Source organism: Hyperoodon ampullatus (genome assembly GCF_949752795.1).
Source record: "Hyperoodon ampullatus genome assembly, chromosome: 4".
In the NCBI taxonomy this organism is placed as follows: domain Eukaryota; kingdom Metazoa; phylum Chordata; class Mammalia; order Artiodactyla; family Ziphiidae; genus Hyperoodon; species Hyperoodon ampullatus.
Window position 1 is genome coordinate 29,526,896 of NC_136917.1, and position 25,281 is coordinate 29,552,176.

A 25,281-nucleotide genomic window follows, 5' to 3' on the forward strand; every position below is an offset into this window, starting at 1 on the left:
CTGAGAGAGACAGACAGACACACAGACAGACAGGTGGAGACAGAGATGGAGGGAGAGCCAAAGACCAGGAGGGAGGAGCAGGAAGGGAGGAATGGTTAGAAAGGGATGCGCCTCGGGGGTCCCAACACCCGCTGTGCCCCGAGTGAGTTGGAGTTGACGGCCCTCATGATACCCCGGCCCAACACATCACCAATCCCACTAGTAAGCATGCTTTATCTGTTTGACAAGTGTTTCTGATACCTGGCATCCCTAGCACCCCTGGCCTCACATCCTGTGCCCACAATTCCCAGGCTCTGGAAATTCCCTGGCATCCTCCCGGAAGACACACTCACTCAGGAAGCCCCCTAGAAACTCCTCTTCCTCCTCATCAGTGTCCACATGCCTGGCCGTGGCTGTCCATCTGCCAGCCCAGCCTCCTCTCCCACCACCTCTGTGCCGGCTCTCCACCCTTCTTCGGAGCTGCCCCAGAACCTTTCCAAATATGCCTTTTCCTCCCTCTCAGCTCAGCCAGCGCCGGCTTCCCTCCTGGAGGGGATGCCTGAAAAACAGTGGGCGTTCCTGGACCTGAAACCCACGTGTCCAAGCCTGGACTCTTGGGTGCAAACAATCAAGCTGAAAACGGGGGTGGGGCGGGGTGGGCCAGTGTAAGGATTCAAGGGGATGTCTAGCCAGCTGGGACCAGGGCCCGCGAGGGGGCGCCAGGCTGGCTCTGGCTCTTGCCTTGTGCCCTCTCATCACCCCCCCTTCCCCCACCCCTGCAGGACGGGCCCCTCCGCGCACCAGAGACAGTTCTGCGTCTTGCAGGCTGCAACCCCAGGCTGTCTGCACAACGGGACTCAGAGCCACAGTTAGGGGGTGTGGATGACACGGGGGGCCGTGGGGGGGCGAGTGCATTTGGGGACGGAGCCGGCAGCTGCGTTTGCAGAGCCAGCTGGGTCTTCAGTTTGAAGGGGGACCGGGGTCACCTGTGGGTGCGCCCCCAGCTGCTCCCCGCCGCGCCTGCTGGCGCCTTACAGAGCGTGCGTCTCCCATCCCGCCCCCAGGTGATGGTGAGCAACCCCCATTCCCTGGGGCTGCAGGCTGTCATCTACGAGGACGGCTACACCTACGAGGGGAACACCAAGCACAGACTGGTGAGCTCGCCCCTCCCCGTCCCCTCCCCCTCCCCCCCCAAACCCGGATCAACGGGAGAGGGGCTCGGCCTTGACCGACTGGGCCAGCCAGGTCCAGCCGCCTCAGGGTGTCCCTCGTCGGACCTCCTTCCTGCTTCCCTTCCTTACACACACCCAGATAAGGTGCTGTGGAATGTTGAGGGGACACAGCCCCCGCCCCTCCCACACCCCCCGGCAGGCCGCAGTCCCCCAGAGAGTGAGGGCAGCAGGTGTCACACAGAAGGGTCAAGGAGGATGTGGCGGGGAGCCTGACCCACCCGGGGAGGGCGTGAGACCTGAGTTAGCTGGGTAAACCCAGGCATCAGGAGACAAGCCGGGGCCACCGGGAGGGTCTTGGCCAAATATGGGTCTGGGGGATCCATAGGGCAGAGCCAGGCCTCACAGTCACACCAGGGAGTTGGGACTTGACCCCAGACCACAACAGACTCTTTGGATCAGACCATGTCACATCACAGCTAAGTAGGAGGGGAAACTAAGTCACGCCCCACTGTGGGTCCCCGGGACAAAGGCAGGGAGCTTGGAGAACGGGGGTCATTCCCATGAGCTTCCAGAAGCCTTTCACGGGCTTAGAACCAGAGGCAGGCTGGATGGCTCCCGGGTTCCTCCTCCCAACACCCCCATCCTGCCCTCCGTCTCTCCTGAACCCTGATTGCGGGACCACCCTGGGCTGTTCCACTCTTGTAGTTGCATTTTCTCTTTTGCTTCTGCAGAACATTTCACTGAGGCAGCAGCAGCACTGGGGCAGGGCTGACCCCAACTTCACCTCCAGGTATGTCATCACCCGGATGGTAGTGCTGGGTGGCCCCAGGGTGTCCCCTTAGCAGGAGCCAAGGAATCAGGGCCGAGATCCAGACTCCCCCCACTCCAAGGACAGTAAGGCGAGAACCATTAAACTCTTACAGAGAGACAAATACCATATGATATCACTTATTTGTGGAATCTAAACTGTGACACGAATGGACTTATTTATGAAATAGAAACAGACTCAGATATAGAGAACAGACTTGTGGTTGCAAAGGGGAAGGGGGAGGTAGGAGAGGGATGGGTTGGGAGTTTGGGGTTAGCAGGTGCAAACTATTATATATAGGAGAGGTAAACAACAAGGCCCTGCTGTATAGCACAAGAACTAGATTCAATATCCTGTGATAAACCATAATGGAAAAGAATCTGAAAAAGAATATACATACAGGGCTTCCCTGGTGGTGCAGTGGTTAAGAATACGCCTGCCAATGCAGGGGACACGGGTTCAAGCCCTGGTCTGGGAGGATCCCACATGCCGTGGAGCAACAAGGCCCATGTGCCACAACTACTGAGCCTGCGCATCTGGAGCCTGTACTCCGCAACAAGAGAGGCCGCGACAGTGAGAGGCCCGCTCACCGCGATGAAGAGTGGCCCCCGCTTGCCACAACTAGAGAAAGCCCTCGCACGGAAACGAAGACCCAACACAGCCAAAAATAAAAATACATCTAAAAATTAAAAAATTTTAAAAAAAGAACAATGAGAAAACATTGTATGCAGCTAGGTGATAATAAAACGGGCTCAGATGCTCTTTTCAATAAGTAATTATATATAAATTAACAAAACTGACTCAAAAAGAGGAAGAAACTAGAGGGAGGGTGGTGCCACCATGTGTGAGCAGATGTTCTTGGTCAATATTCTGGACAGACTGGATGAACAGATGAATGAATGAATGGAGAAATGGAGAAGTGGATGGGTGGATGGATGGATGGATGTGTGGATGGATGGATGGATGGATGGATGGATGGGTGGATGCATAGATAAATGAATGAGTGGGTTGTTGATGCTTTTTACTGCAATAACACACACTCCCATTGCCTTGCAGCATAAAGAGACCCACAATATCAACCATCACTCTGGACATAGCCAACAAAGAAATTTCATGCTTGGACCTTAAGCCACCGGTAGGACCAAAACTTTTGCTGTCCCATACTCTTTGTCCTTAGTGTTAAGACTGATGACAGCAGGCCTTGGCTGGTTTGTCCCCTAGTGGCTGGCTAAGCTCACACTCAGGATCTGGAAACGGAGGTGATTCTGCCCTGGTTGCCAAGGTCACTGCCCCTTCCCCATCGTCTTCCCCCAGGGTTGTGCCTCAGGACACACCAACCTCGGAGCAGTTGTACTAGCTGGGGGTTATCAGACGGCGGGACCTTAGCGGTGCCCCACAGATCAGGCAGCTTCTTAGGACTTGACTCTGTGAGTCCCAGGCACCTGGACACCGCATTGTGACCCAGGCGCAGGGTTTCTGGTCCCGGCTGCGTCAAGTGCGCCCCCTCGTGGGCTTTCATGGTGCTCTCGCTGACCGGAGTCAGCGTCCACATCCCCGCCTTGTCTCTCCCCGCCAAATCCTCCCGCCGCTGCAGACAGCCCTCATTTCAGTCGGTTGTGACCTGGAGAAGAAGATCGTCATTCAGAAGTGAGTATGTCGATATGGGGTGGGGAGGGGAGAAGTGAGAGGTGGCGAGGTGGGGCGTGGGGACTGGATGAGATGGTCACCATTGCTTCACAACTGCTAAAGTCGGGTGACACTACTCTGTCTGCTTTTGCATACGTTTAACATTTCCATAACGAACAGCTCAATAATTAATCCTAACAGATTAAGTTAGAGTCTACAGTGGGTGGCTGCCCTCTCCCACCACCCCCCACCGACTTGGTGAAATTTACATGTTCTCCCTGCTCCCTCATCCTTTGCTCATTCCCTTTCTCCCTTTTAGTCCCTGAGTTCCTCATTTTGATGAAAATTGCTCAGAGAGGGCTTCCCTGGTGGTGCAGTGGTTAGGAATCCGCCTGCCAATGCAGGGGACACAGGTTCAAGCCCTGGTCCGGGAAGATCCCACATGCCGCGGAGCAACTCAGCCCATGCGCCATAACTACTGAGCCTGCGCTCTAGAGCCTGCAAGCCACAACTACGGAGCCCGCCTGCCACAACTACTGAGCCCACGCGCCTCGAACCTGTGCCCCACAACAAGAGAAGCCACCGCAGTGAGAAGCCCACGCACCGCAAGAAAGAGCAGCCCCCGCTCGCCGCAACTAGAGAAAGCCCGTGCACAGCAACGAAGATCCAATGCAGCCAAAAATAAATAAATGAAGCAAATAAATTTATAAAACTGCTCAGAGATTTTGCGTTTAATCGCCTGCTGAAAATCTGAGGAACTTTGCCTCCAGGATCCATAGTTACTGCAGAGAACGCAGCCATGAGAGACCAAGAAAAAGAAAGGAAGAACCCCTGAAGACTGGCCAAACTGCCCTACGTTTTCCCCTTCGGGCGGTGGGGTGCCAGCAAATGAGCGACAGCCAGTTCTGGGGGAGGCCCAGATTTGTGGCATTTGCCAATTCCCGTGGTGTAAATGCTCCCATGGAGCCTACAGATCACTACCAAAGTGAGTCTCTACTGGCTCATGAAACTCCTGAGGATATAACAGCTGTCTCTCGGAGCTAGTAAGAGCCAGCCTCAGCGCTCCACTGCATGGGGCAATAATAAAGTCAAGTGACGGTTTTACCAGATTTTCCCCCCAAAAGGGAAACGCTTTATTGGGTCAATAAATGATATTAGCAGTATTTAGAACATATGTGCAGGAAAGTCTTTAAAACAATCTTTTCAAAGCTGCTGCCATGGGCTTCCCTGGTGGCGCAGTGGTTGAGAGTCCGCCTGCCGATGCAGGGGACACAGGTTCATGCCCCGGTCCGGGAAGATCCCACATGCCGTGGAGCGGCTGGGCGCGTGAGCCATGGCCGCTGAGCCTGTGAGTCCGGAGCCTGTGCTCCACAACGGGAGAGGCCACAGCAGTGAGAGGCCTGCGTAACGCAAACAAAAAAAAAAAAAAAAAAAAAGCTGCTGCCATAAAGAGAGTGGGAAAGGTATTTGCCACACGTGTAACTAAAAAGGGACTTGTATGCAGAATTTATAAAGAATTCCTACGAATCAGAAAAAAAAAAGTATAGACAAAAATGGGCAAAAGGCTTGAGCAGGCACTCCCAAAAAAGGGGGGGAAAAGGCTGATAAACACAAAAAGGTGTTGAAAAAGTGGTCCATTTCATAGGAAAATGAAAATGAACGCTACGATAGAGACCGATACTCGGCACGAGCATGGCAGAATTGACAAAGCCTGCAAAGTAGTACTATAAGGATGGGAACCCCTCTGGCAGCCTCAGGAACCCCCAGACATTGCCGGTGGGCGTGTACATTTTTCGGCTGCTTTGGAAAGCACTTCTTTCCACCAGCAATTCCACTCATGCACATCTGCACTGATCTAGGTTCCAGAATGTTCTTCAGCAGCATTACTCTGAATAGCTCCAAGCTGGAAGCAGGCCAACTGAAATGTCCATCGACAGAAGGATGGGTAAACCAAGTGCAGGGTTTTGGTACAACAGAATGTTACAGCAGGGAAAACGAACGGGGCAGAAGTGCCTGGATGGATCGTACAAACGTGGGCATGGAATCAAAAGAATACACAGCATGATTCTAGTCTTAAAAAAAAAAAAAATCCAAAATCAGGGGAACTCCCTGGCAGTCCAGTGGTTAGGACTCTGCACTGCCACTGCAAGGGGCACAGGTTCCATCCCTGGTTGGGGAACTAAGATCCCACAAGCTGGGTGGCACAGAAAAAAAAAATCCAAAATCGGGCAAAAATAAACTACAGTCAGCCCTTGTATCTGTAGGTTCTGCATCCCCGGATTCAACCAGCCAAGGGTGGATCGTGTTTAAGTTCGTGGCTGGTTGAATCTGTGGCTGTGGACCCCGAGGATACAGAGGCCCCACTATGGGACTTGAGCATCCTCGGATTTTGTTATCTACGGCAGATCCTGGACCAATCCCCTGCAGATACCAAGGGAGGACTGCATGTTGCTTAAGAATACATGCACAGATGGTAACAGTACAAAGAAAAACAGGGAAAGGATTGTCTCAAAAGTCAGGACACCCAGCTCCCACATCTCCACGTGTAACATCATTCTCCAATACAAGGAATTAGGGCTCCTTGGCGAAATGGCTGATTCTAGGCCAGGCAGGGAAGATTCAAGATGAGCCTGGAGCATCTTGGAGAACCAGAAAGTAAGAAAGGGCTCAAAATTCAACCAATGGGGAGATAACATATGTCAAAGGGAACAATTCACAATTCTTTGGTCCCGCATGGGTTCGGGCAGCTTCTCACTATCTTTTGTTGCTCGCAGTGAAATCTCAGCCTGTTACAATGGCGTCCTCGACCCCGTGGCCCTTCAGGACAACTATAGCTACGTCATTGAGAGGTGAGCCCCCACACACACACACACATGACCATTAGGTATGCATGAGCCAAAGGCGAATCAAGAATCATTATTTAAATTTTTATTTATGTATTTGGCCGCACGGCGCCAGCATGAGGAATCTTAGTTCCCCCACCAGGGACTGAAACCCCCTGCAGTGGAAGCTCAGAGTCTTAACCACTGGACCTCCAGGGAAGTCCCAAGAATCATTTTTAAACCGTAATGGAAAAGAAAACAATTTTTTTTTTGAAGAAAGGAAAAAAAGGATCATTTTAAAATTGATACCGTGCCAATTGATATCCAGCCCACAAGGAATCCGAGGGAGCGAGCAGACAGGTAGGGAAGGTGGCTGGGCCTTCGGGGAATCAGTGTGATGTGGCAGGGCCCCTGGCCCAGGTCTGCCCAGGCTCTGCCACCTTCTGGGCCAGCCTTCAGACCCCTCCCCAGCCTGCCACCAGCTCCTGGAGCCAGGTCCCCTCTTCATCCCAGCTAGCGGAGTTGGCCAGACACTGTCCAGCCAAGGCAGGAGGGGGTGGCCGGCCAAGGTGACCCCCTCTGCAGGGCGGCACAGAGAGCCCCTCCCACACTGGTGCACACCACCAACCCCCTGGCATGGGAAGACACTCGTGGGTCTTCTACGACGTGACCCTCCCCCCTCCAACACAAGCCAAGAGTCCGTCCCCCATCCAGACCCACGGCCGAGACGGAAACCGGTGCTGCTGGACTTGCCAACCAGTGAGGCTGCAGCCAGAGCGCCTGGGGGCATGAGAGTGTGTGAGTCAGGGGCTCCAGAGAGAGAGAAGCCACAGGATGTATGTGTGAGACAGAGAGACACAGAGGCACAGAGGCACAGAGAGACAGAGACAGAGTGACAGAGACAGAGATTTATTTTAAGGACTTGGTTCCCGGACTGTAGAGGTCTGGTGAGTGCACAGTCTGATGGGGGAGGCTGGGCGCTGGCAGCTCAGGGAAGAGTTGCAGTTCTAGTTCAAGGCCATCTGCAGGCCCACTTCTTTCTTGCTGGGGGAGGCCCATGTTTGTTCTACTCAGGCCTCCAGCTGCACCCACATTAGGGAGAGCACTGCTTTACTGATTTCAATATTAACCTCTGCCCCAAAGAAGAGCCTCACAGAAACACCCAGAATCTCATCTGAACACAGTCGAGGTGCTGGGGCCCAGCTAAGTGGACCCGGAATGTCAACCACCGCAGGGGTCCCAAGGTCATTTCGACCATGACTCTGACTCCCCCGCTCAGACACGCCTCCATGATCGTGACCCCATGTGCAGGGAAGAAGCGGAGCTGTGGGTGGGGGGACGTCCGGGCGCCTGGTGGGAGCTCGCCCGTGTCTGTGTCCTGCTCTCCCACACGGAAGCCTACGACCCCAACTTCCGGGGTCAGAAGGCCACGGAGGACCTGGAGGTGCCTTACCACTACGAGAAGCTGGGCTGCCCCATTCTCGTCTACTACGACACCCCATGGAAGCCGGTGGTGGAGCTGTGAGGACCCACCCCCCAGTCCCCCTCCCCGCCAGCCCCCCGCCGCCCTCACCATCATCACAGGCCCCCAGAGCCCTCTCCACCCCTTTGCTCTGGCCGCATCCTCTCCCTGCCTTTTCCCTCCGTAGCTCTCAGCTCACACGTCCCCTCCCCTTCCCCGTCTTAGCTCGGCGGCCTTAACAAAACACCACAGACTCGGGGGCTTAAACAGCAGACACTGACCTTCTCACAGTCCTAGAGGCCGGAAGTCCAAGTTCAAGGTGTGGGCAGGCTGCTTCCCCCAGGCCTCTCTCCTTGGCCGCAGAGGCTGCCACTTCCCGTGGCATCAGGGCCCACCCTTATCACCTCACTCAACTTTGATTGCCTCGTTAAAGGCCCCACCTCCAAATCCAGTCGCACTGGGTGTTAGGGCTTCACATAGGAATTTGGGGGACACATTTCAGGCCATGCCACTGGCTCTGCCCCCTTCGGTGGATTCTGTCTTCCTTCATTCCGTCCCCATCCCCACGCCGCCCCCGCACACCACTGCACTAAATAGCTGTTGACGGACTGAACGGTCGCAGAAACCACTCACACGTGGCAACACTTAGGTTCATTAGAACGTCACGTGTTAGCTCCTCGTGGCCTCAGTCGCACACCCAGGTGAGACTGTGGGCTGGGCACGCCCCGAACTCAGAGCTGCCACGTGGTGGGGTGCCTGCCGGCCTGGGGTGAGGAACAAGGGAAGGGTCCCATCAGAGGAGGGGTGTAAGCCCCAACCTGGCAGGAGACAAACGTGCATCCAAAAATAAGTTTTGTTTTTCTTTTTTCTGGCCCCCGCGTCTTGTGGGGAACTTAGTTCCCCGTCCAGGGATGGAAGCCGGGTACGCGGCAGTGGAAGCCCGGACCCCTAACCACTGGACCACCAGGGAATTCCCCCCCAAATAAGGATTTAGAACAACCTTAATTCACCGACCTAAATGTATACCTCTGGAATGTTTGCAGGTGTCAAAAAATAAGCAACCCCCAGTCCCTGACCCCGACCTCGTCAGCGTCCTGTCCAAATAAGCAACCCCGACCCCGTCAGCGTCCTGTCCCCACCTGCCACTGCATATCCGCGTTGTCTGTCCCAGAAGTGTCAGCCTGGTGGGGGAGAGGGTGGCCCTGCCCTGCTCTGCCACCTCCCACCACCCCCAGATGGTCTCACAACACGTCAGGGCCACCAGCCTCCCCCCCCAACGACGGCCCCCCAGCAGCCTTGCCTGTGTATGGTGTGTCCCAGGTGGAGGGAAGGAAAGTTCTAGGAGGTGGTCGAGGCCGAGTACGTCCTGCTGGAGGTGAACGGGCTGTTCACGTACACGTACGCCCTGACGACCGACATGGCCCTCTGCAGTTCCCAGCCGCAGAACTGGACCACCATCGCCAAGACGGCCGGCGACCAAGGGCCCTTCGCCTGGGACCGAGAGGTAGGGCCTGCGTTCTGATTATTCCCAAAACAGGTCGCAGAAGGCGACGACTGGTCAGGCCCACTGTGTGTTGGGGGCCGACTCAGTCTGTTCAGGCTGCTGTAAAGATCACCATGGACCCTGCGGCTTGTAACAGCAGCATTGGTTTCTCACGGTTCTGGAGGCTGAGTCCAAGATCAAGGCGCCAGCAGATTTGGTGTCTGGCTCCTGGGTGGTGCCTTCTGTGTCCTCACATGGCAGAAGGAGGAGGGAGCACTCCTGGGTCCCTTTATAAGGGCGCCAATCTCCTTCAGGAGGGCTCCACCCCCAGGACCTAATCAGCTCCCAAAGGCCCCGCCTCCTAATACATCACCTTCTGGGGTAGGTTTCAACATATGAATGGGGGGGGCGTGGCAGACATTCAGTCTCTAGATGGGGCGGCAGGGGATGGAAATGTAAGATGCACAAACTCTTTGGGAATCTCTCCCAAGGGAATCGGAGACGATCGGAGGTGTAGGGACGAAGGCGCTCATGGAGCAGACTGCTGATGATGTGCAAACTTCTGGAACCATCCAAATGCCCGTCATTTAAGGGGCTTGATTATATTTACGGTCTGTTCTGCTCAAGGTGAAATTCACATAACCGATAATGAACGATTTTAACGCGTGCAACTCCTACAACTCGGGTATGCGTTTTGTGCATTCGCAATATTACCAAACACCACCACCCTGACCGTTTCTTTAAAAAGAACAAGCCACACACGGAGCTTTGCTTATTTATTATTTTCTGACTGTGCCGGTGTTTGTATTTGCATTCTTTTTATTAGCCCTCTCGTTCAAAGTGGCATGCATGCATTTAAGAGATTGTCCCATTACTTTTTTTTCCCATCAGCCCTGGTGGCCGATTTTGTAGAACCCTGAGGGCTTTTCTATCAAGACAGAGCCACACTGCCTGCATGTCCAGCACAGTCATTGGATGGGCTGGCTGTTAAACAGCCACTGAACTGCTAAAACACTAAAAACCATGAGGTGGAGCTAGCTGTGGCAAATAAATGGTCTTTAGGCAAAGCAGCTGTCCCCATTTTATTTCACATAGTTTATATGCAGACCAGTTTTTTTCTTTTACTCCCAAAGGATTTTTTTTTTTTTTTTTTTTTTTTTTTTTTGCGCTATGGACCCAGCTGCTCTGCGGCATGTGGGATCTTCCCGGACCGGGGCACAAACCCATGTCCCCTGCACTGGCAGGCGGACTCTCAACCACTGCGCCACCAGGGAAGGCCCCTTCTCTGCATTTTTAAGAGCTCTTTATAGACCCATGAGATTAAGCTTTTATTTGCGATGTAATTTGCTAATAGTTCCCCCAGTTTGCCTCTTTTGTCTTTCGGTTTTTGCTTACTTTGCCATGCAAAATGAGTTCCTTCTATTCTCTTTCTTTATTTTTGGCTGCACCACGGTGCATGCGGGATCTTAGTTCCCCGACCAGGAATCAGCCCCATGCCCCCTGCAGTGGAAGCGTGGATTCTTAACCACTGGACCGCCAGGGAAGTCCCGAGTTCCTTATTTCTCATAACGTTGGACTCACTGCTATTTTTACACTTTTGCTTTGGGAATTTCCATCTCTTCTCTTGTTTACAAGCCTAGCCCCATCCTCCCTTCTGGGTCCACAGGCAAATAGTGCAGAAGATCAGAGTGTAGGCGAGACCCTTAGTATGTGTTTAGCTCAGGGAGCCAGCGTGATGCACCGGTGAAGGGCAAACAGTTGAGTTCAAGGGCATATCCCCCTTTATGTGACACCCCGGGATCTGAAGGCAGGGTGGAGAAGCCACAGCTGCCACCTGGGCACCCACGACTGCTTCCCGAGAAGCCCTGGTGGCTCTGTCTCACTTCCACCGTCAGGTTCCCCAGGTGTGTTAGTCAGCTAGGGCTGTGTAACAAAAGGACCACAAACCAGATGGGTTAAACACCAGAAATTTATCCTCTCCCAGTTCTGGAGGCCAAAAGTCCCAGATCGAGGTGTCGGTAGGGCTGGTTCCTTCTGAGTCCATGAGGGAGAATCTGTCCCAGGCCTCTGGCCTGGTTTCTGGTGATTTGCTGGCCATATTTGCATTCCTTGGCTTGTAGATGCATCGCCCCAATCGCTTGCTTCATCTTCCCATGGCCTTGTCCCTGTGCGTGTCGTCTCTGGGTCTAAATTTCCCCTTATTCTAAGGACACCAGAAATACTGGATCAGGCCCACTCTAGTGACCTCATGTTCACTTGATTCCCTGTAAAGACCCCATCTCCAAATAAGGTCACCACCTGAGGTCCTGGGGGTTAGGACTCTGACATATGACTTGTGGGAGGGACTCAACTCAGCCCATAACACCAAGAGCACATGCCATCAGCAGCATCTGATTCCTACCAAGACTCACAGCTGGAAGGGACCCTGGTGAGCAGAGCTGTTATGCCCGCAGCCCCCAAAGCTGGGGCAGGCACAGGAGAAGGAAGGTGGGAAGAAGGCTCCACAGTCACCAATCGGCTGGCCTGCCCAGCGGGCACTTGGTCCTGGACTCACACCCCTGGGTGCTGGTGGGTGGTGGCACCGGTGGGGCCGTGTGTGCGGCGGTAGCGCCTGTGGGCTGGCACGGTCCTTCCCGGCCCCCGGGGCCAGCAGGCATGTCTCTGTCCTCCTCCCCAGAATTATGTGAGCTGCCACGACCCTAACAACAATGCGCCCTTGAGATGGCCCAAAGTCCCGTATCAGATCTTGGGAAGCCCGACAGAGAACAAGGTCGTTTTCGACCAAAGAAACGGCATCTACATCTTCTTCATTTCCATCGTGGATCCATACTACAGGTGAGTCGCCCTGTACCAGGGGCCTCTGGGGGAAGAGCTGGCTCTCTGGGGGCAGGTTGCACACATGAGGGGGACCCACTTTTCTCCCTCCTCTAGGATGACATTTGTTCACTTCCTAAATAAATCCTCATTCAAAGGCCATGCTGGGTGCGGGGGAACAGCAATGACCAGCAGCCCTGTCCCCGCCCTCAGGGACCAGAGTCACCCTCATGCCATGTCTAACGGGTGGGGTGCAGGGGCCAGTGTAGACTGGCTCCCAAACACGGATCATTAGATATCCAGGGATTTTGAAAGCCGGTTGGCTTCCCGCTGGCAGCTGGAGTACTGACACCACGGAAAGGAAACTGACACTCATTACAGGCCAGCCCAACCCTGCCCCAGGAGCTGGCTGTTAATACTCGCCACCCACTGTGCTGGTTCAGATCATTAACGTCTCCCACTGGGAGGGGGAACATGGGCGGCATTATTCCCCGCTCCCCCATCACCTATCCCTTCCAGACGGACACAAAGTCCACCCCCAAAAGCGCGGGGAGACCCTGCCTTCCCTAAAGGCCCCAGACCCTGGACCAGCTCTGGGATGCCACTGGCAGAAGGCACCAGGGTGGGGATGCCCAGGGGAGAGAGGCGTCTGCCTGCAAGGCTCATCCCCTGCCCTCCCTGCACCTTGCCTCCAGCAGAGCCCCCAGCGACTTCCCCCCCTTACCTGGGTGTCCTTCCCTCCATCCTGCCATCCCCACCTGCTCGCAGCCACCTGAGGGACGCTTGTGGCCCCGCTCAAGCCCCCCACTCCGCGTCCACTGTGATGAGAGCTTTGTTGGTCTCTTCTGCCCGCCCCCCACACTGAGCCTGGGCATGGAGGTGGGGGGAATCCCTTGTCTCCAGAGCAGGGGACCACAGGGGTCATGGGGAAAAATACGATCTCTGCGAAAATATGTAAGACGTTACGGAAAAACCCAAACGAACTTTTTGGCCAACACAATACAGAGACGACCACAGATTTATAGAGGATAGAAGTTAAGTGGATATAAATGGAACTCAGTGCCCGGCGTCAATGCTCCAGGCCCAGCTCTTGTCCCCGTGAGTTTTAAAACGTTTGCCGGGGGAATTCCCTGGCGGTCCAGTGGTTAGGCTCTGCGCTTTCACTGCCGAGGACCTGGGTTCGATCCTCGGTCGGGGAACTAAGATACTGCAAGCTGAGCAGCGTGGCCAAAAAATAAAAAAAAAAACAACCAGTTTGCTGGGGTGAAGGGTGAGGCCCCCAAAGGCGGTGCCCCACGGCCTCTCCCTGCCCGCCCCTCGCAGCTACTGTCACCTGGAGACCACCTTCAGCGTCTACGTCTACGGGGCCTTCCCACTGCCCATCTTCCCGCCTGAGATCACCATCGTCCTGCTCACGGGGGCCACCCTGCTGTCTGTATGGCTGGCCTACATGATCCCCGAGCTGCTGCACACTGAGCAGGGCCTCAGGGTCAAGGGCTTCTGGGTCAGTCTGCGCAGGAGATGCAGGAAGTCTCGTGCGTGTGTCTGGGCCAGGTGCTGAGCACGCCCTGGGGTTGGAGGTGGGGTGGCAGGGAGGGGGCAGAGTTGTCTTGAAATAAAGCGTTTGGTAAGAGAGCCGGCAGCAGTGGGTGTCACTCATGTTTTGTGGGGTTTCTACACCCACCTGCCTCCCTCAACATTCTGGCACCACAGTCCCTTTGAACTACGGCACCTACGTGGGTTGTCAACAGTGAGAAGGTGGGCGGCCCAAGTCCCAGCGAACAGGAGCTTTTGGTGAAACGAGCCGGCACGGGCATGTGGTGAGATCATCAACCGGCAAGTCCCAGAGATGCATCGGACACTTGACGTGTTCTGTTAGAGAAACGTGAGACCCAAGGAAAAGGGCGGGGGCTGCAGAAGACGGGGACGGGGCGTGGGTCCACCTCTGTTGATAAGCCCTGACATATACGCAGACCAACATGCTTACGTGTGTTTCGTGATGTCCATGAACAAAACTTGGAAGCATAGCACATATTTCACACGTACCTGTGTTATGCATACATATGTATACAGATGATGTGCACACATGCATGTGTATACGTATGTGCAGAGGTATGTATACATACATGTATATAACACGTAGGTACATAAGGCATACACATACACGCGTGTGTAGATATTGTGCATGTATGTGCCTGTGTGTATACATGTACATGCATATTGCCTATGTGTGGATGATGTGTACATACATCTACACGTGTATTCATATGTCTATAATACACGTTCATGTACGTGTGTAGGCATGTGTGGGTGATGTGTATGTCACACGCGAGCACTTGTATAATGTGAACACACGTGTGCGCATGTATATATGCATAAGCTCATCACGCACGTGTGTAGATAACATGCATGCTCACACGTGTACATGCACGTATGCATGTGTACAGATGCATGCATCTGTACGTGTACACACCTGTGTATGCACATGTGAATACACATATAGGTGTGCATACAATGTACACATACGTGTATATGCATGTCTGATCAGTCTATCCATCCGTTCAGAGCTTCCCTCTCCCACACTTCATTCAAACCCCAGGTGGCACGGGACAGTTGTCTCATTCTAGTGAAAACTTTCTCAATGACTTTTCTGATCACTCTGAGGTTAAAAGAACACATCCAACGGTCATTTAAACTGTGCGACACAGGGAATTCCCTGGAGGTCCCGTGGTAGGACTCTGTGCTTTCACTGCTGGGGCCTGGGTTCAATCCCTGGTCGGGAAGTATGATCCTGCTAGTGGCTCGGCCAGAAAAAAAAAAAAAAAATTGCCTACTACGGTCTCCACCCAGTCGTTAAAAACCTCCACTCCCACACCCACTGCAGTGGGCAGTCACCTCACCCCCACCTCCGGGGGCTGCCTGGTCCACCTTCCACGCCTCTCTGGAGGGGACGGGTTAGGCTGTCAGGTGATACTCGTTTCACAACCCTTGGCCCGCATTAATCTTAAAGAAAATCAAGCCCATCCTGTCACATCCGCCTCATTTGCCAGGGCCTTCCCTTCTTGGGGGCACTTCATATTTGTCTCAAAAATACCCCTAACACGGCTGCAGGCACAGCAGGCTGAGAGGGAAGCGGGGGAAGGGAGCTCCTGGCTCCTCCAGGCCCGCATCCTGTTCACAACACAGACAGGCGGTGATCCCGGTACAGCCCAGACTGGCTGGCCACCTCTGTCTCCCTGAGCCCTGGAACCCGTAGGCTCAAGGCATGGTGCCAGCAGCCAAGACCCCCTGCCCACACGCAGCCACCTCCTGGATCCTAGTCAAGCGCCCTGGGTTCCCCAGCAGAGACCAGCAGGGAAGGTCCCCGAGACCCAGCCCAGGGCCTGGGGCAGGAGGGCCCTTCCTCTGGCAGGGGAGGGGAGCTCCATCTCTCCTTACCTCCTTAGGTGTCACTGGGAAACCGACTCACCCCCTTCACAGTCGCCTGGAGTATTTCAGGGGAGGGTGTGGCCGGCGGCTGCCCCGGGCTCTCCAGAAGCAAAAGGCAGATGGCAGAGGAGAGCCTGGCCCAGGGTACAGGGGGGAGAGAGCTCCGTGGACTGGAGGGGGAAAGAGCTGAGGCAGGAGGGAACAGGTGTGAGCACTGAAGCTCCAAAACCACCGCAAGCCCGCCCCGTGCCTGCACCCTGGGAAGCAGAACCCAGGTGTGGCTGGGCCCGAGGCAGAGATGCAGGGGCCTGGCTGGATGCCCATCCTGGGACAGGCACACCCACCCTGGCCTCTGGCCCCCAGCTGGGCTGCAGGTGCACTCTGCATGCCCGCCTGGGTCACCTGTGTCCCAGGTGGACACCATCTCCCACATGCCTGCCCTGCCCCCACTCTCAGACCTCCACCCAGCACTTGCCTCTGCACCCCAGGCCCCCCAGCTCTCCGCGTGAACACGAGCGGGGGCGTTCCCATTCACCATCGGGGACACCGGCCCCTCCACCTGGGCCGAGGCCGAGCCCAGCCCGCAGGCCTCTTCCCCGGGCCCCACCCCGCTTGCTGCTGTGTCTCCAGGCAAGTTCCTGCCCATCTCTGGGCAGACCTGACTTTCCCCATCAAACATGGAGGTGAAATCCTTGCAGCGCACGAGTCCGGGCAGTGTCTCCCCACCTCCCAGCAGCACCCCCATCCCTGCCGGGTGACTTGGATTTTCTGGGGCTAGGAGACGAGGGATTGTCCCGAACCCCAAGTCTAGGGCTCCCCGACTCTACTCTGGAAGCCCGGCACCCGGAAGGCGCCGGGGTCACGAGGGGCCTCGCCACATGGCCCTGGGCCCGCTGGACGACAGGGAGGGCGAGGAGACAGCCCACGGCCCCTGAATGCCACTGACCGGACACTGCGCAAACAGCTCAAATTCGCTTTAATGGGGGGCGGCTCCCAGGTCCTGCCGGGGCCCCAAGGGGCTGGCGCTGGTGGGGACCGCAGTCTGCTTGCCCTTGCTGCCCTGCCTCCCCTTCCTGGCAGTCGGGTTGCCGGCCTTCCTCTTGCCCGAGGGCTTGGCGGTGGGGGGCCCCCCCGGGCGGGGCGGCGGCTCCTAGTCCAGCACCATGAAGTTGTAAAAGTAGTCCATGTCGGACACGGTATCTAGGACCTCGGGCACGCTGTAGTCCGAGGACTGCAGCTCGTCGGGCAGGTGCAGCGAGCGGATGTCGCTGGACGAGTCGTCCCTGCCGCCCCCGCTGTCGGGCAGGGCGGGACCAGGGGGCTTGCACGGGGCCCCAGCGGGCTCGGTGCCACCCGGCAGGCAGTCAAAGAGCTTCATCGCGTCCTTGAGCATCACCTTTTTGGGCGTCGTGAAGGCCCTGGCCACCTCAGGGGTCCTGGCCTCGCCTGCCCCCAGCGGGACCGCCTTGGGCTTGGTGGGGCCCGGCGGGTACAGCGGGCCGGGCCCGGCGCCGGGGGACGGTTCCTTGAAGGCGAAGGTCAAGGGCTCGCCGGGCCCATCCAGCCAGCTCAGGCGGCCCTTTAGAGGGCCATAGGTGCCAGGGGGCAGCGTGGCCTCGGCGGGCAGCGTGGTGAGCAGCAGGGGCAGCTTGCTTTCCTTGGGGGGCAGCGGGGGCGCCAGGCCTTGCTTGATCAAGGTGGGGGGCAGCTCCGCGAAGGCCGGGGACCCTCTGTCCCCTACGAAGCCCAGGGCCTCGGCCCCGGGTCCCTTGGACTGGAAGCAGGGCATGCGGTACCAGGGCCCCAAGGGGGGCGGCTGGTAGTGGCGGAACAGTGGGGGCAGCGTGGGCGGCACCGGGGCCCTGAGGCAGTGCTGTGCCTCCGGGAAGTAGGTGCCTGGCGAGGCGGGGCCCCCAGCCGCCAGCTTGTACAGGGACGACTGGCCAAAGTCGGTGGCGGCCCACTCGATTCGGTAGACGCGGGGGTCAAAGAAGCAGCCGCAGGGCGCCATCTGGAAACCTGTGGCCAGGGAGGGCGGCCCTGAGAGGGGCAGTTCTGGGACCCGCCTGGGGTGGACGGGGTCCAAACTGTGGGGCACGTCTGGGGCATGGAGAACACGGACCAATTTTGGGGTCCATTTGGGGAACAGGGACATAGGCTTTGCCTTTGGGGCCCTCTCTAGAGGTCAGGGGCCCCAGGCCTTGCTTTGGGGGCCCATCTGGGGGGCTGGGGACACCGGCCTGCCTTTGGGAGACCTGTTTGGGGAACAAGAAACATAGGCTTTGCCTTCAGGGCCCCATCTAGGGGATGAGGGACACAGACCTTGGTCCAGGGGTCTCTTTGGGGGACAGGGATTCGGGCCTTGCCTTCGGAGGAGGGAGCCATCTAGGGTCAAGGGTGGGAGCAAGATGCCCCTGCCCACTCCCCGGTCATCAAAGGTTGGTGGGAGGCCGGTACCTGCTGGAGGAGCTGGAAACACCTCTTTCTCCAGGTTTGGGGGGTGATAGACGTTGGAGGAACCTGTGGACAAAAACAGGCAGCTGGGTGGGGTCCTGAGGCTGGCGGGCAGAGCCCTGGTCCCTGCCCCGATGGGTGCCCCCCACCCTCGTACCCGCAGTGGGAAGAGGCTCTGTGCAGGCGGAAGCAGGCTGGCTGCCGGGCCCTTTGGTGGCGTCCAGGCTCCAGGGACTGAAGCCTTCTTGGGGAGCGGCGGGTGCGTAGAAGGGTTTGGGGTGCTGCATGGGGAGGCGGGGGCCTGGCCAGGCAGGCCAGGAGGGCAGCAGGTGGGAGCACAGGCAGCCCACCCAGAGAGGAGGCTCACTGTCCTGTGTAGTTCTGTTTCTACGGTTACTCCAGGCACAGGCTGTGGCCCGCCCACTGGTCAGGGTTCCGAGTAAGGGGCGGGGGAGGGGCAGGGCAGGCAGGGGCACATGGGAAACCAAGGCAGCCAGAGATGGGCGTCACAGAGAGCATGGTGGACACTGGGCCCGGTCTGCTGCCTTCCGCCTCCCACCTCTGCCAGCAATGCCTGCCTGACAGCTCCAAGGCCCCTTCCTTCAGGCAGCCCGCCCTGATCCACACCCACACAGGCCAAGGCCCCATCTCATGAGCTATGGTGGCTTGTTTGTGGTCAAGGCCTTTGGGCACCAGCAGTGGCCAGTATGGGGCTGGTGAATGAGTGAGGAAGGAGGGAGCTGCGGGGATGGGGATGGTGGGGGAAAGCTGGGGTGGGGTGGGGGGGCGGGGCAGCATGAGACAGCCTCAGGGTCACAAAAGGGCCTGGGTTTTAAAAGAATAAAATTTATTGCCTTCTCATTCCTTGGGGAGCCCGCTGGGCGCTCAGACACCCCCGCCCGCCCCTGCAGCTACTTGTAGGCGTTGGCCTTGTGCTTGGGCAGGAAGACGAAATTGGGCGGCACCGGTCCCAGCAGCATCTCGCTGTGAGGAGGGCGGGAGCAGGGTCAGGCCTGGGGCGGGGTGGCCCCCGGCCCAGCTGGCCCCACACCCACTGGCTCCCTGGTGCACTATCTCCCAGGGCCTTGGAGGTTCCGGGCACCTGATGCGGATCCAGTCGGCCGCCTTCTGGCTGGCCATGAGCGTCTCCAGGTAGTCGCGGCCCAGGTAGTAGGGCGGCCGCTCGTTGATCCTCTGCGGGAGCCGCTCCAGCAGGCCAACGGGCACGTACCTACAGACGGGGGGGGGTGGGGGCGGCGGGGACGGGGTTGGGCCGGGCCTCCCCAAGACACCCCGCCCCGCCACCCCAATCCCACCTGCACAGGAAGGAGAGCCACTCAAGGAGGAAGCGGCGTGTCTTCTCCACGCCCTGCGTGTCAGAGCCCCAGTGCTCCAGGCCGTAGTGTGCGAAGTCCCGCAGGATGTCCAGGCGCTCAGACGACGAGATGTCCCAATGCCGCTGCTCCTTGATCTCCGTGAACAGCCACGGCTTGAGCAGGGCGCCGCTGCAGGCGGGCGGTGGTCAGCAGGCCGGTGGCGGAACCCCAGCCCCCAAACCCATGGTCCCCAACCTCCAGGCCATGCTCACACAACCTGCAAAGCCCAAGAGTTCTAAGCCACAACCCTGAACCCACAGCTACAAAGTTCCAGTACCCTTCACCCCGGCCCCATAAGCAGCCACCTCTGACATCTCCCTGCCCGGGGAATAACAGAGCAGTGGGCGGGCTGGCGGGCTGGGGGCACCGGCGTTGGGCACAAACTCAGATGCGCCCTCACCTTCCCCGAGCTGCAGGCTGGGCGCTCAGGGGTAGCCCTGGCTGGTTCTTTGTATCCCCGCCCCGGGCACACTTACCGGGCGATCATGATCCCAGCGACGCCAGTCTGCATGGCGCGGTTGGCGTCCTCGTACGACAAGATGTCCCCGTTTCCTGAGGGACAGAGACTGGGGCCTCAGGGAGCTGTGTGCAGGCGGGGATGCCGGGGCTTCGGGAGTTCTCCTCAGCCCAGCAGCATTCCCCATCGGGGCACGAGGGGGCCCAGGTGAGGAGTGGGCCCCGGTGCGTGGCCTCTGGTGGCAGGGGACCCACCGAAAAGGGGCATGGGGCTGGCTGCTGTCACGCACTGCTCGATGTAGTGCCAGTCGGCCAGCTTGGTGTAGCGCTGCTCCCGCGAGCGGCCGTGGAGCTGGAGGAGAGGCAGCCAGGTAGGGACGGAGGGAGGGGCAGGGGGCGGAGAATCAGACAGAGACAGAGAGAGAGAAAGACCCAGAGAGCCCGGGAGAGACAGACTGAGAGAGACAGACAGACAGACAGACAGGCGGAGACAGAGATGGAGGGAGAGCCAAAGACCAGGAGCGAGGAGCAGGAAGGGAGGAATGGTTAGAAAGGGATGTGCCTCGGGGGTCCCAACACCCGCTGTGCCCCGAGACCCACCGTGACCAGCGCAGCCCCCCAGTCCCGCAGCTCGGGCAGCAGCCGGTGGGCCAGATTCGCGCGCTCATGGACACCCGTTCGGAGCTTCACGGTCAGCGGCACGTCCAGCACCTTTGGGCGCGGGTGTGGTTGGTGGGGCCTGGGGTCAGGCCGCAGGGGATGGTCGCGGGGGAGGGTGTCTCGGGATGTACCTGGTTCATGCCGCGGACGATCTGCTGGAACTTGGTTGAGCGGTTCATGAGGGCGCAGCCCCCGCCCTGGGAGAGACGGGCGGCTCGGTCTTAGGAACGTGTGACCCTGGCTGGGCCCGACATCCCCTGCTGTCCTCACTGTACAGATGGGGAAAGCGAGGCCCACAGGCCCCCACAGGTTCCCCAGGGACTCCGCCCACCCACATTCTGCCCTTTGTGGGGCGCCAGGGTTGAGCGGCTGGTACCTTTTTGTACACGAGGTCGATGGGGCAGCCGACGTTGATGTCCACGAAATCCACCTCAATGGTGCGGTTCAGCAGCTCGGCACACTTGGTCATGGTGTCGGGGAAGGAGCCCTCAAGCTGTGTCGGGTGGCCGGGCAGGGCGTGAGGGGCCCTCCCTGCCTGGCCCTGTGCCAAGGCCAGCAGCTACTTGACGTGCGTCAGGCTGGCACCTGGCCTGTGGCTGAGGCAGGGGTTCTGGGAGGTGAGCCAGGAGAGCCCGGACCTGAACCTGGCTCTGAAACATGGCAGCTGAGAGCCCCTCCTCCCTCCCTCCCTCCCTCGGGGCTGCACCGACCTGGACGCCGAAGACATCCTCGCAGGGGTGGCGTTTGAGCAGGGCCCACTCAGACGTCTGGCCCTGCAGCAGGTTGATGCATACAGCCATCTCCCCGCACGTCACATCTGCCCCAAAGCGCTTACAGACCCGCCGGAAGGGCAGGTTCCCACACTGGCGACAGCAGGGGACAGATTCACATGTGAGGGCACGGCAGGCAGGGACCCCAGACACCCGCCCAGGCCCCAAGCCCCCAGGGTGGGGAGGCAGTGGGTACTGCTGGGATGACCACGCTGCCAGCTCCCGGCCCACCTCACTGTGGGTCCTACCGTGGTGAGGGGGGCAAGGTACAGTTTGCCACTGATGTCCAGCTGGTGGGAAAGAAAATGCACAATGAACTTCCACCCTCCAACCTGGCTTTCAAGGCCTCTCAAGCCTCAAGCCTCCCCAGTCTTTGCCCCACACGCTTTGTCCTGCCCCAATCAGCCTGGCTCCCTTTCACCACCGTGCCTCTGCACAGGCCAACCAACCCCTCCACCAGGAATGTTCTTTTCTCCATGTTCTCCTCCACTAGAGACTTCTACTCAACCGTCAAAACCCCAGTCCCAATGCCTTCTCTTCCAGGAAGCCTTTCCCAGTGCCCCCCTCTGCCACAGCCCGGACCCTCCAGAGCTGGGAGTGAGTGTCCAGCTCTATTTGCCCCCAACATTGCTAGTGTCCTCTGCAGGAAGCCCATGACACGTACCCGCTTCTTCTCACAGGGCTGCAACCTGACTACATCCTCATCTGTCAGGGGCCCACAGGTCTTTAAAGGGCCCCTGGGAGGGGTAACGGTGCCCGGCCCCTGGGGGGCCTGCTGGGCGTCACAGTTGTCCTGCCCTGGGGCACCCTCAGCCTCCATGACCTCGGGGACAGTGGCTTCAGGAGTGGGGCCTGGCAGCTGGCCCTTGCTCAGCTGGCGCAGGGCCTGCTCTGCACGCTTGAAGTGGATCTTGCGCTTTCGCAGTTGCTGCTGCAGGACCTTGTCCAGGCCATTGCGGATGGGCGGGGCCTGGACCAACCCCTCCTTCACCAGATTCTGGCCCTCGGGCCCCAGATGGGCCCCGGCAAAGCGGCAGGTCACACCATAGGGGCACCTGCCGAAGGTCTCAAAGAGCACACAGTGGGGGCCCAGGTCAGCTGGCTTGGTCTCCAGGTAGCGGCCCACATCGTGCAGGAAGCGGCAGCGGTCACCATAGAAACACTTAGCGGCGGATTCCTGCAGGGAAACAGGGAGGCAATGAGCGAGGACAGGGAGATGCTGAGGCAGCCAGGCAGCCTGGGCTTGAACCTCAGCTCTCTCCCCTCCTGTGTGTCCTCAGACAAGTCAGTAACCTCACCAAACCAGTTTCTTCACCTGGAAGACGGGAACAATAACGATACTTACATCATAACGTCATGAAGGTTGAATGGGGGGGCATAGAGGCTCACACTTAAGGCCTCGGGGACTTTCTGGGGACAATGGCACTCACCTGGACCAGGGAGGGGCAGAGCCTGTTCTTGTCATAGTGGGTGGGCTTCACATGGGGCCGGCATTTGTTCTGACCCCGGGCCCTCTTCTGAGCCTGTGGCTGCTCCTCAGGCTCAACAGCCTCCTCTGTCTGCCTGTCCTCTGTCTGCCCATCCTCCAGCCGGATCCGCTTGGCCTCAGGCTCAGCCAGGTCATTGCCAGCAGGGTCTCCAGCCTTGGTTTCCTGGCTGGGCTTCTCCTGCCCTTTGGCTTCCAGGAATTCGTGGAAGTGCTCCTTGGTGGTTAGGTATCTGCCAGCAGAGGGGCAGGGGAAAGCAGGGCTTGTGGAAGAAGTCCCTCCCCTGAGCTCAGATTCAATGAACGCTGGGGAAAGGGACTGAGAACACTTGTCCCTGATTACACGCTTCTACTGATGGGGTGCTCACTACTTAGAACTAGCCAGCCGCCAGCCTAGGAGCACCTCAAGGCCACAGGGAGGACCTATTTGCTTATTTTCCTTATTATTATTTTTTGGCTGCGTCGGGTCTTAGTTGCTGCACGCGCGGTCTTCATTGTGGAGCGCAGGCTTCTCTCTAGTTGTGGCGTGCGGCTTTTCTCTCTCTCTAGTTGTGTCACACGGACTCCAGGGCGCATGGGCTCTGCAGTTTGCAGCACACGAGCTCAGTGGTTGTGGAACGCGGGCTTAGTTGCCCCCCAGCAAGTGGGATCTTAGTTCCTCCACCAGGGATGGAGCCCGCGTCCCCTACATCGGAAGGCGGATTCTTTACCACTGGACCACCAGGGAAATCCCAGGGAGGACGTATTTTGTTCCTGGGTCCCCAGTGCTCAGACTGACGAAGTACAGGTGTGAGGTGTGAACGTCCCCAGCTCTGTTAGGCTAAAGGAAACTACATGTTCCCGCATGCCTTGCAACGGGTCCAGAACCGCCACATTTCCTAGCATGCCCTTCAGCCCTACAAGCCCCAGCATGCCCCCCGGCACTCACTTCAGACACAATTCCCTGCCTGTAACTGCGGCTGGCCTGAAGTGCACTTGCGCTGTTCCCGCCATATGCTGGGACTACACTCCCCAGCATGCACTGCGGCCTCCGCCTCAAACCCCGCCCACCCCAGCATGGACCGCGGTGTCTTTCGCACATGTGACAGTCGCCAACGTGCGCGACCCCGGGAGCTCGCTGACCCTGCGAGCGGAGGAAGGGCCCAAACAGAAGAGCCTGCGAGCTTCCCACGCTGGGCCGCTGCCCCAGCTCCCGGCATGCGCCGCTCGGGCCGCGCTACGGGTGCCGGGAAGGCTCCGTGAACTGCTCCCCCGACCCAGCGACTCACTGAAGTTTAATGGACGCTACTCCCCGTTCCGGCTCGATGGCTCCTGGGCCGCCACCACCACCACTCTCTGCTGGGGCTTCCACCGCTCCCTCCGCCATTGGCCCCCCTCACGCCCGCTTTGGAGTGTTGCGGCGAGGCCTTCCGGGTCGCGCGTGTGTCTTCCCCGGTCTACTGGTGAAATGCGCATGCGTGGGTCGCTCCAAGTGACGCCATTGTATGCGCGTCGACACAGTTGGGCGGAGCCTAACAGTGGGTGGGGCCTCGGGTCCCGTAAATACCTCTGAGCCTTTTGCGGGAACCGGAAATGTTAAGTAATCCACTTGGGGCTTCCCGTCGGCCACAGTCGGCCCACAGGAGTGTTTTAATTTCCTGATGGGGTTTTTAATTGTTTAAATACTGCTACTTTTATTTAGGGTGTTCATTCAACATATAACTCATCGAATGCCTGTGTGCTAGATGCTGTCCTAGATGCCAAGGATACAGTAGTGAATAAAACAGACCAAAAACTCCTTGCCTTTCAAAGCTGAGATAGGAGTGGTGAAGACAATGAACATAATACATAAGTAAGGTATACTGTATGTCGGACAGTAATGAAGCAGGGAAGGGGAAGTGGGAAAGCCGTTTTTGGTGGTTGCAGGTCTTAATAGAATGGTCAGGGAAAGCTTCTTCACTGAGAAGGTAACATTTGAGTATTTTCGAAAGAAGTGAAGGAGAGAAATAGGGATATCGGAGGAAAAAGTGTTCCACGTTGAGGGAACAGCCAGTGCAAAGGCCCTGAGGCAGGATCGTGCCTGGTGTGTTGGAGAAACAGTGAGCCCTGTGTGATTGCTGCTGAGTGAGGGAGGAGGTGAGGGCAGGGAGGTGAAGGGAGTAGGTCTTGCAGGGCCTTGTGGGCCTTTGGGAGAACTTGGGATTTTACCCCGAGGGAAGTGGGAGGGCAAACAGCCAAGGACGGCAGAATCTAGTCCTCATTTTCCAGTCCCCACCATGCCCTGTTGCACCCTCCTAAAGCTCCCTGTTGCTGAAAGAGCCTTGATGTAGTACAGGGACCTCAGGGCTCTGGACTCAGCCTGCCAGTTTCGAATCCCAGAACTTCCACTTACCATCTGGGAACATTGTCCTTTTATTTTTTTTTCTAAAATATTTATTTATTTATTTTTGGCTGTGCCGGGTCTTAGTTGCAGCATGAGGGATCTTCGTTGCGGCATGCAGGATC

The 25,281-nt window shown here is 57.7% G+C and overlaps 2 protein-coding genes and 1 pseudogene across 4 annotated transcripts; 1 reads left to right on the top strand and 2 right to left on the bottom strand.

Annotated features, from left to right (window-relative positions):
* Nucleotides 1-105: 105 nt before the first annotated feature.
* LOC307051127 (cation channel sperm-associated auxiliary subunit delta-like) lies at nucleotides 106-16,530 on the top strand (the record flags this gene model as incomplete). Its single annotated transcript, XM_079701473.1, is given in 14 exon segments — nucleotides 106-201; nucleotides 1,044-1,133; nucleotides 1,883-1,941; nucleotides 3,016-3,094; nucleotides 3,554-3,606; nucleotides 6,360-6,434; nucleotides 7,800-7,928; nucleotides 9,190-9,208; nucleotides 9,212-9,373; nucleotides 12,030-12,187; nucleotides 13,490-13,709; nucleotides 15,613-15,739; nucleotides 16,084-16,225; nucleotides 16,374-16,530. Coding segments are annotated over 14 exon segments (1,566 nt in total).
* A 24-nt stretch (nucleotides 16,531-16,554) lies between these two features.
* On the bottom strand, nucleotides 16,555-18,568 carry LOC307052290 (proline-rich protein 22-like; annotated as a pseudogene). The gene is made up of 3 exons: nucleotides 18,207-18,568; nucleotides 18,053-18,115; nucleotides 16,555-17,614 (listed from the first exon to the last, which is right to left on the bottom strand). The product of its transcript is annotated as a proline-rich protein 22-like (transcript).
* Nucleotides 18,569-18,960: 392 nt separating this feature from the next.
* Nucleotides 18,961-24,163, bottom strand: DUS3L (dihydrouridine synthase 3 like; the record flags this gene model as incomplete). 2 transcript variants are annotated; one of them, XM_079702237.1, is made up of 13 exons in its annotated part: nucleotides 18,961-19,033; nucleotides 19,152-19,280; nucleotides 19,366-19,554; nucleotides 19,902-19,977; nucleotides 20,137-20,233; nucleotides 20,482-20,592; nucleotides 20,673-20,738; nucleotides 20,918-21,034; nucleotides 21,252-21,404; nucleotides 21,560-21,601; nucleotides 21,976-22,488; nucleotides 22,742-23,030; nucleotides 24,066-24,163. In XM_079702237.1, 13 exons carry the CDS (start codon nucleotides 24,161-24,163, stop codon nucleotides 18,961-18,963), a joined length of 1,953 nt encoding a protein of 650 aa, XP_079558363.1. The 2 variants fall into 2 exon arrangements, with proteins under 2 accessions (XP_079558363.1, XP_079558364.1); XM_079702238.1 differs by lacking the exon at nucleotides 21,976-22,488 and having other exon boundaries at nucleotides 22,955-23,030.
* Nucleotides 24,164-25,281: the final 1,118 nt, after the last annotated feature.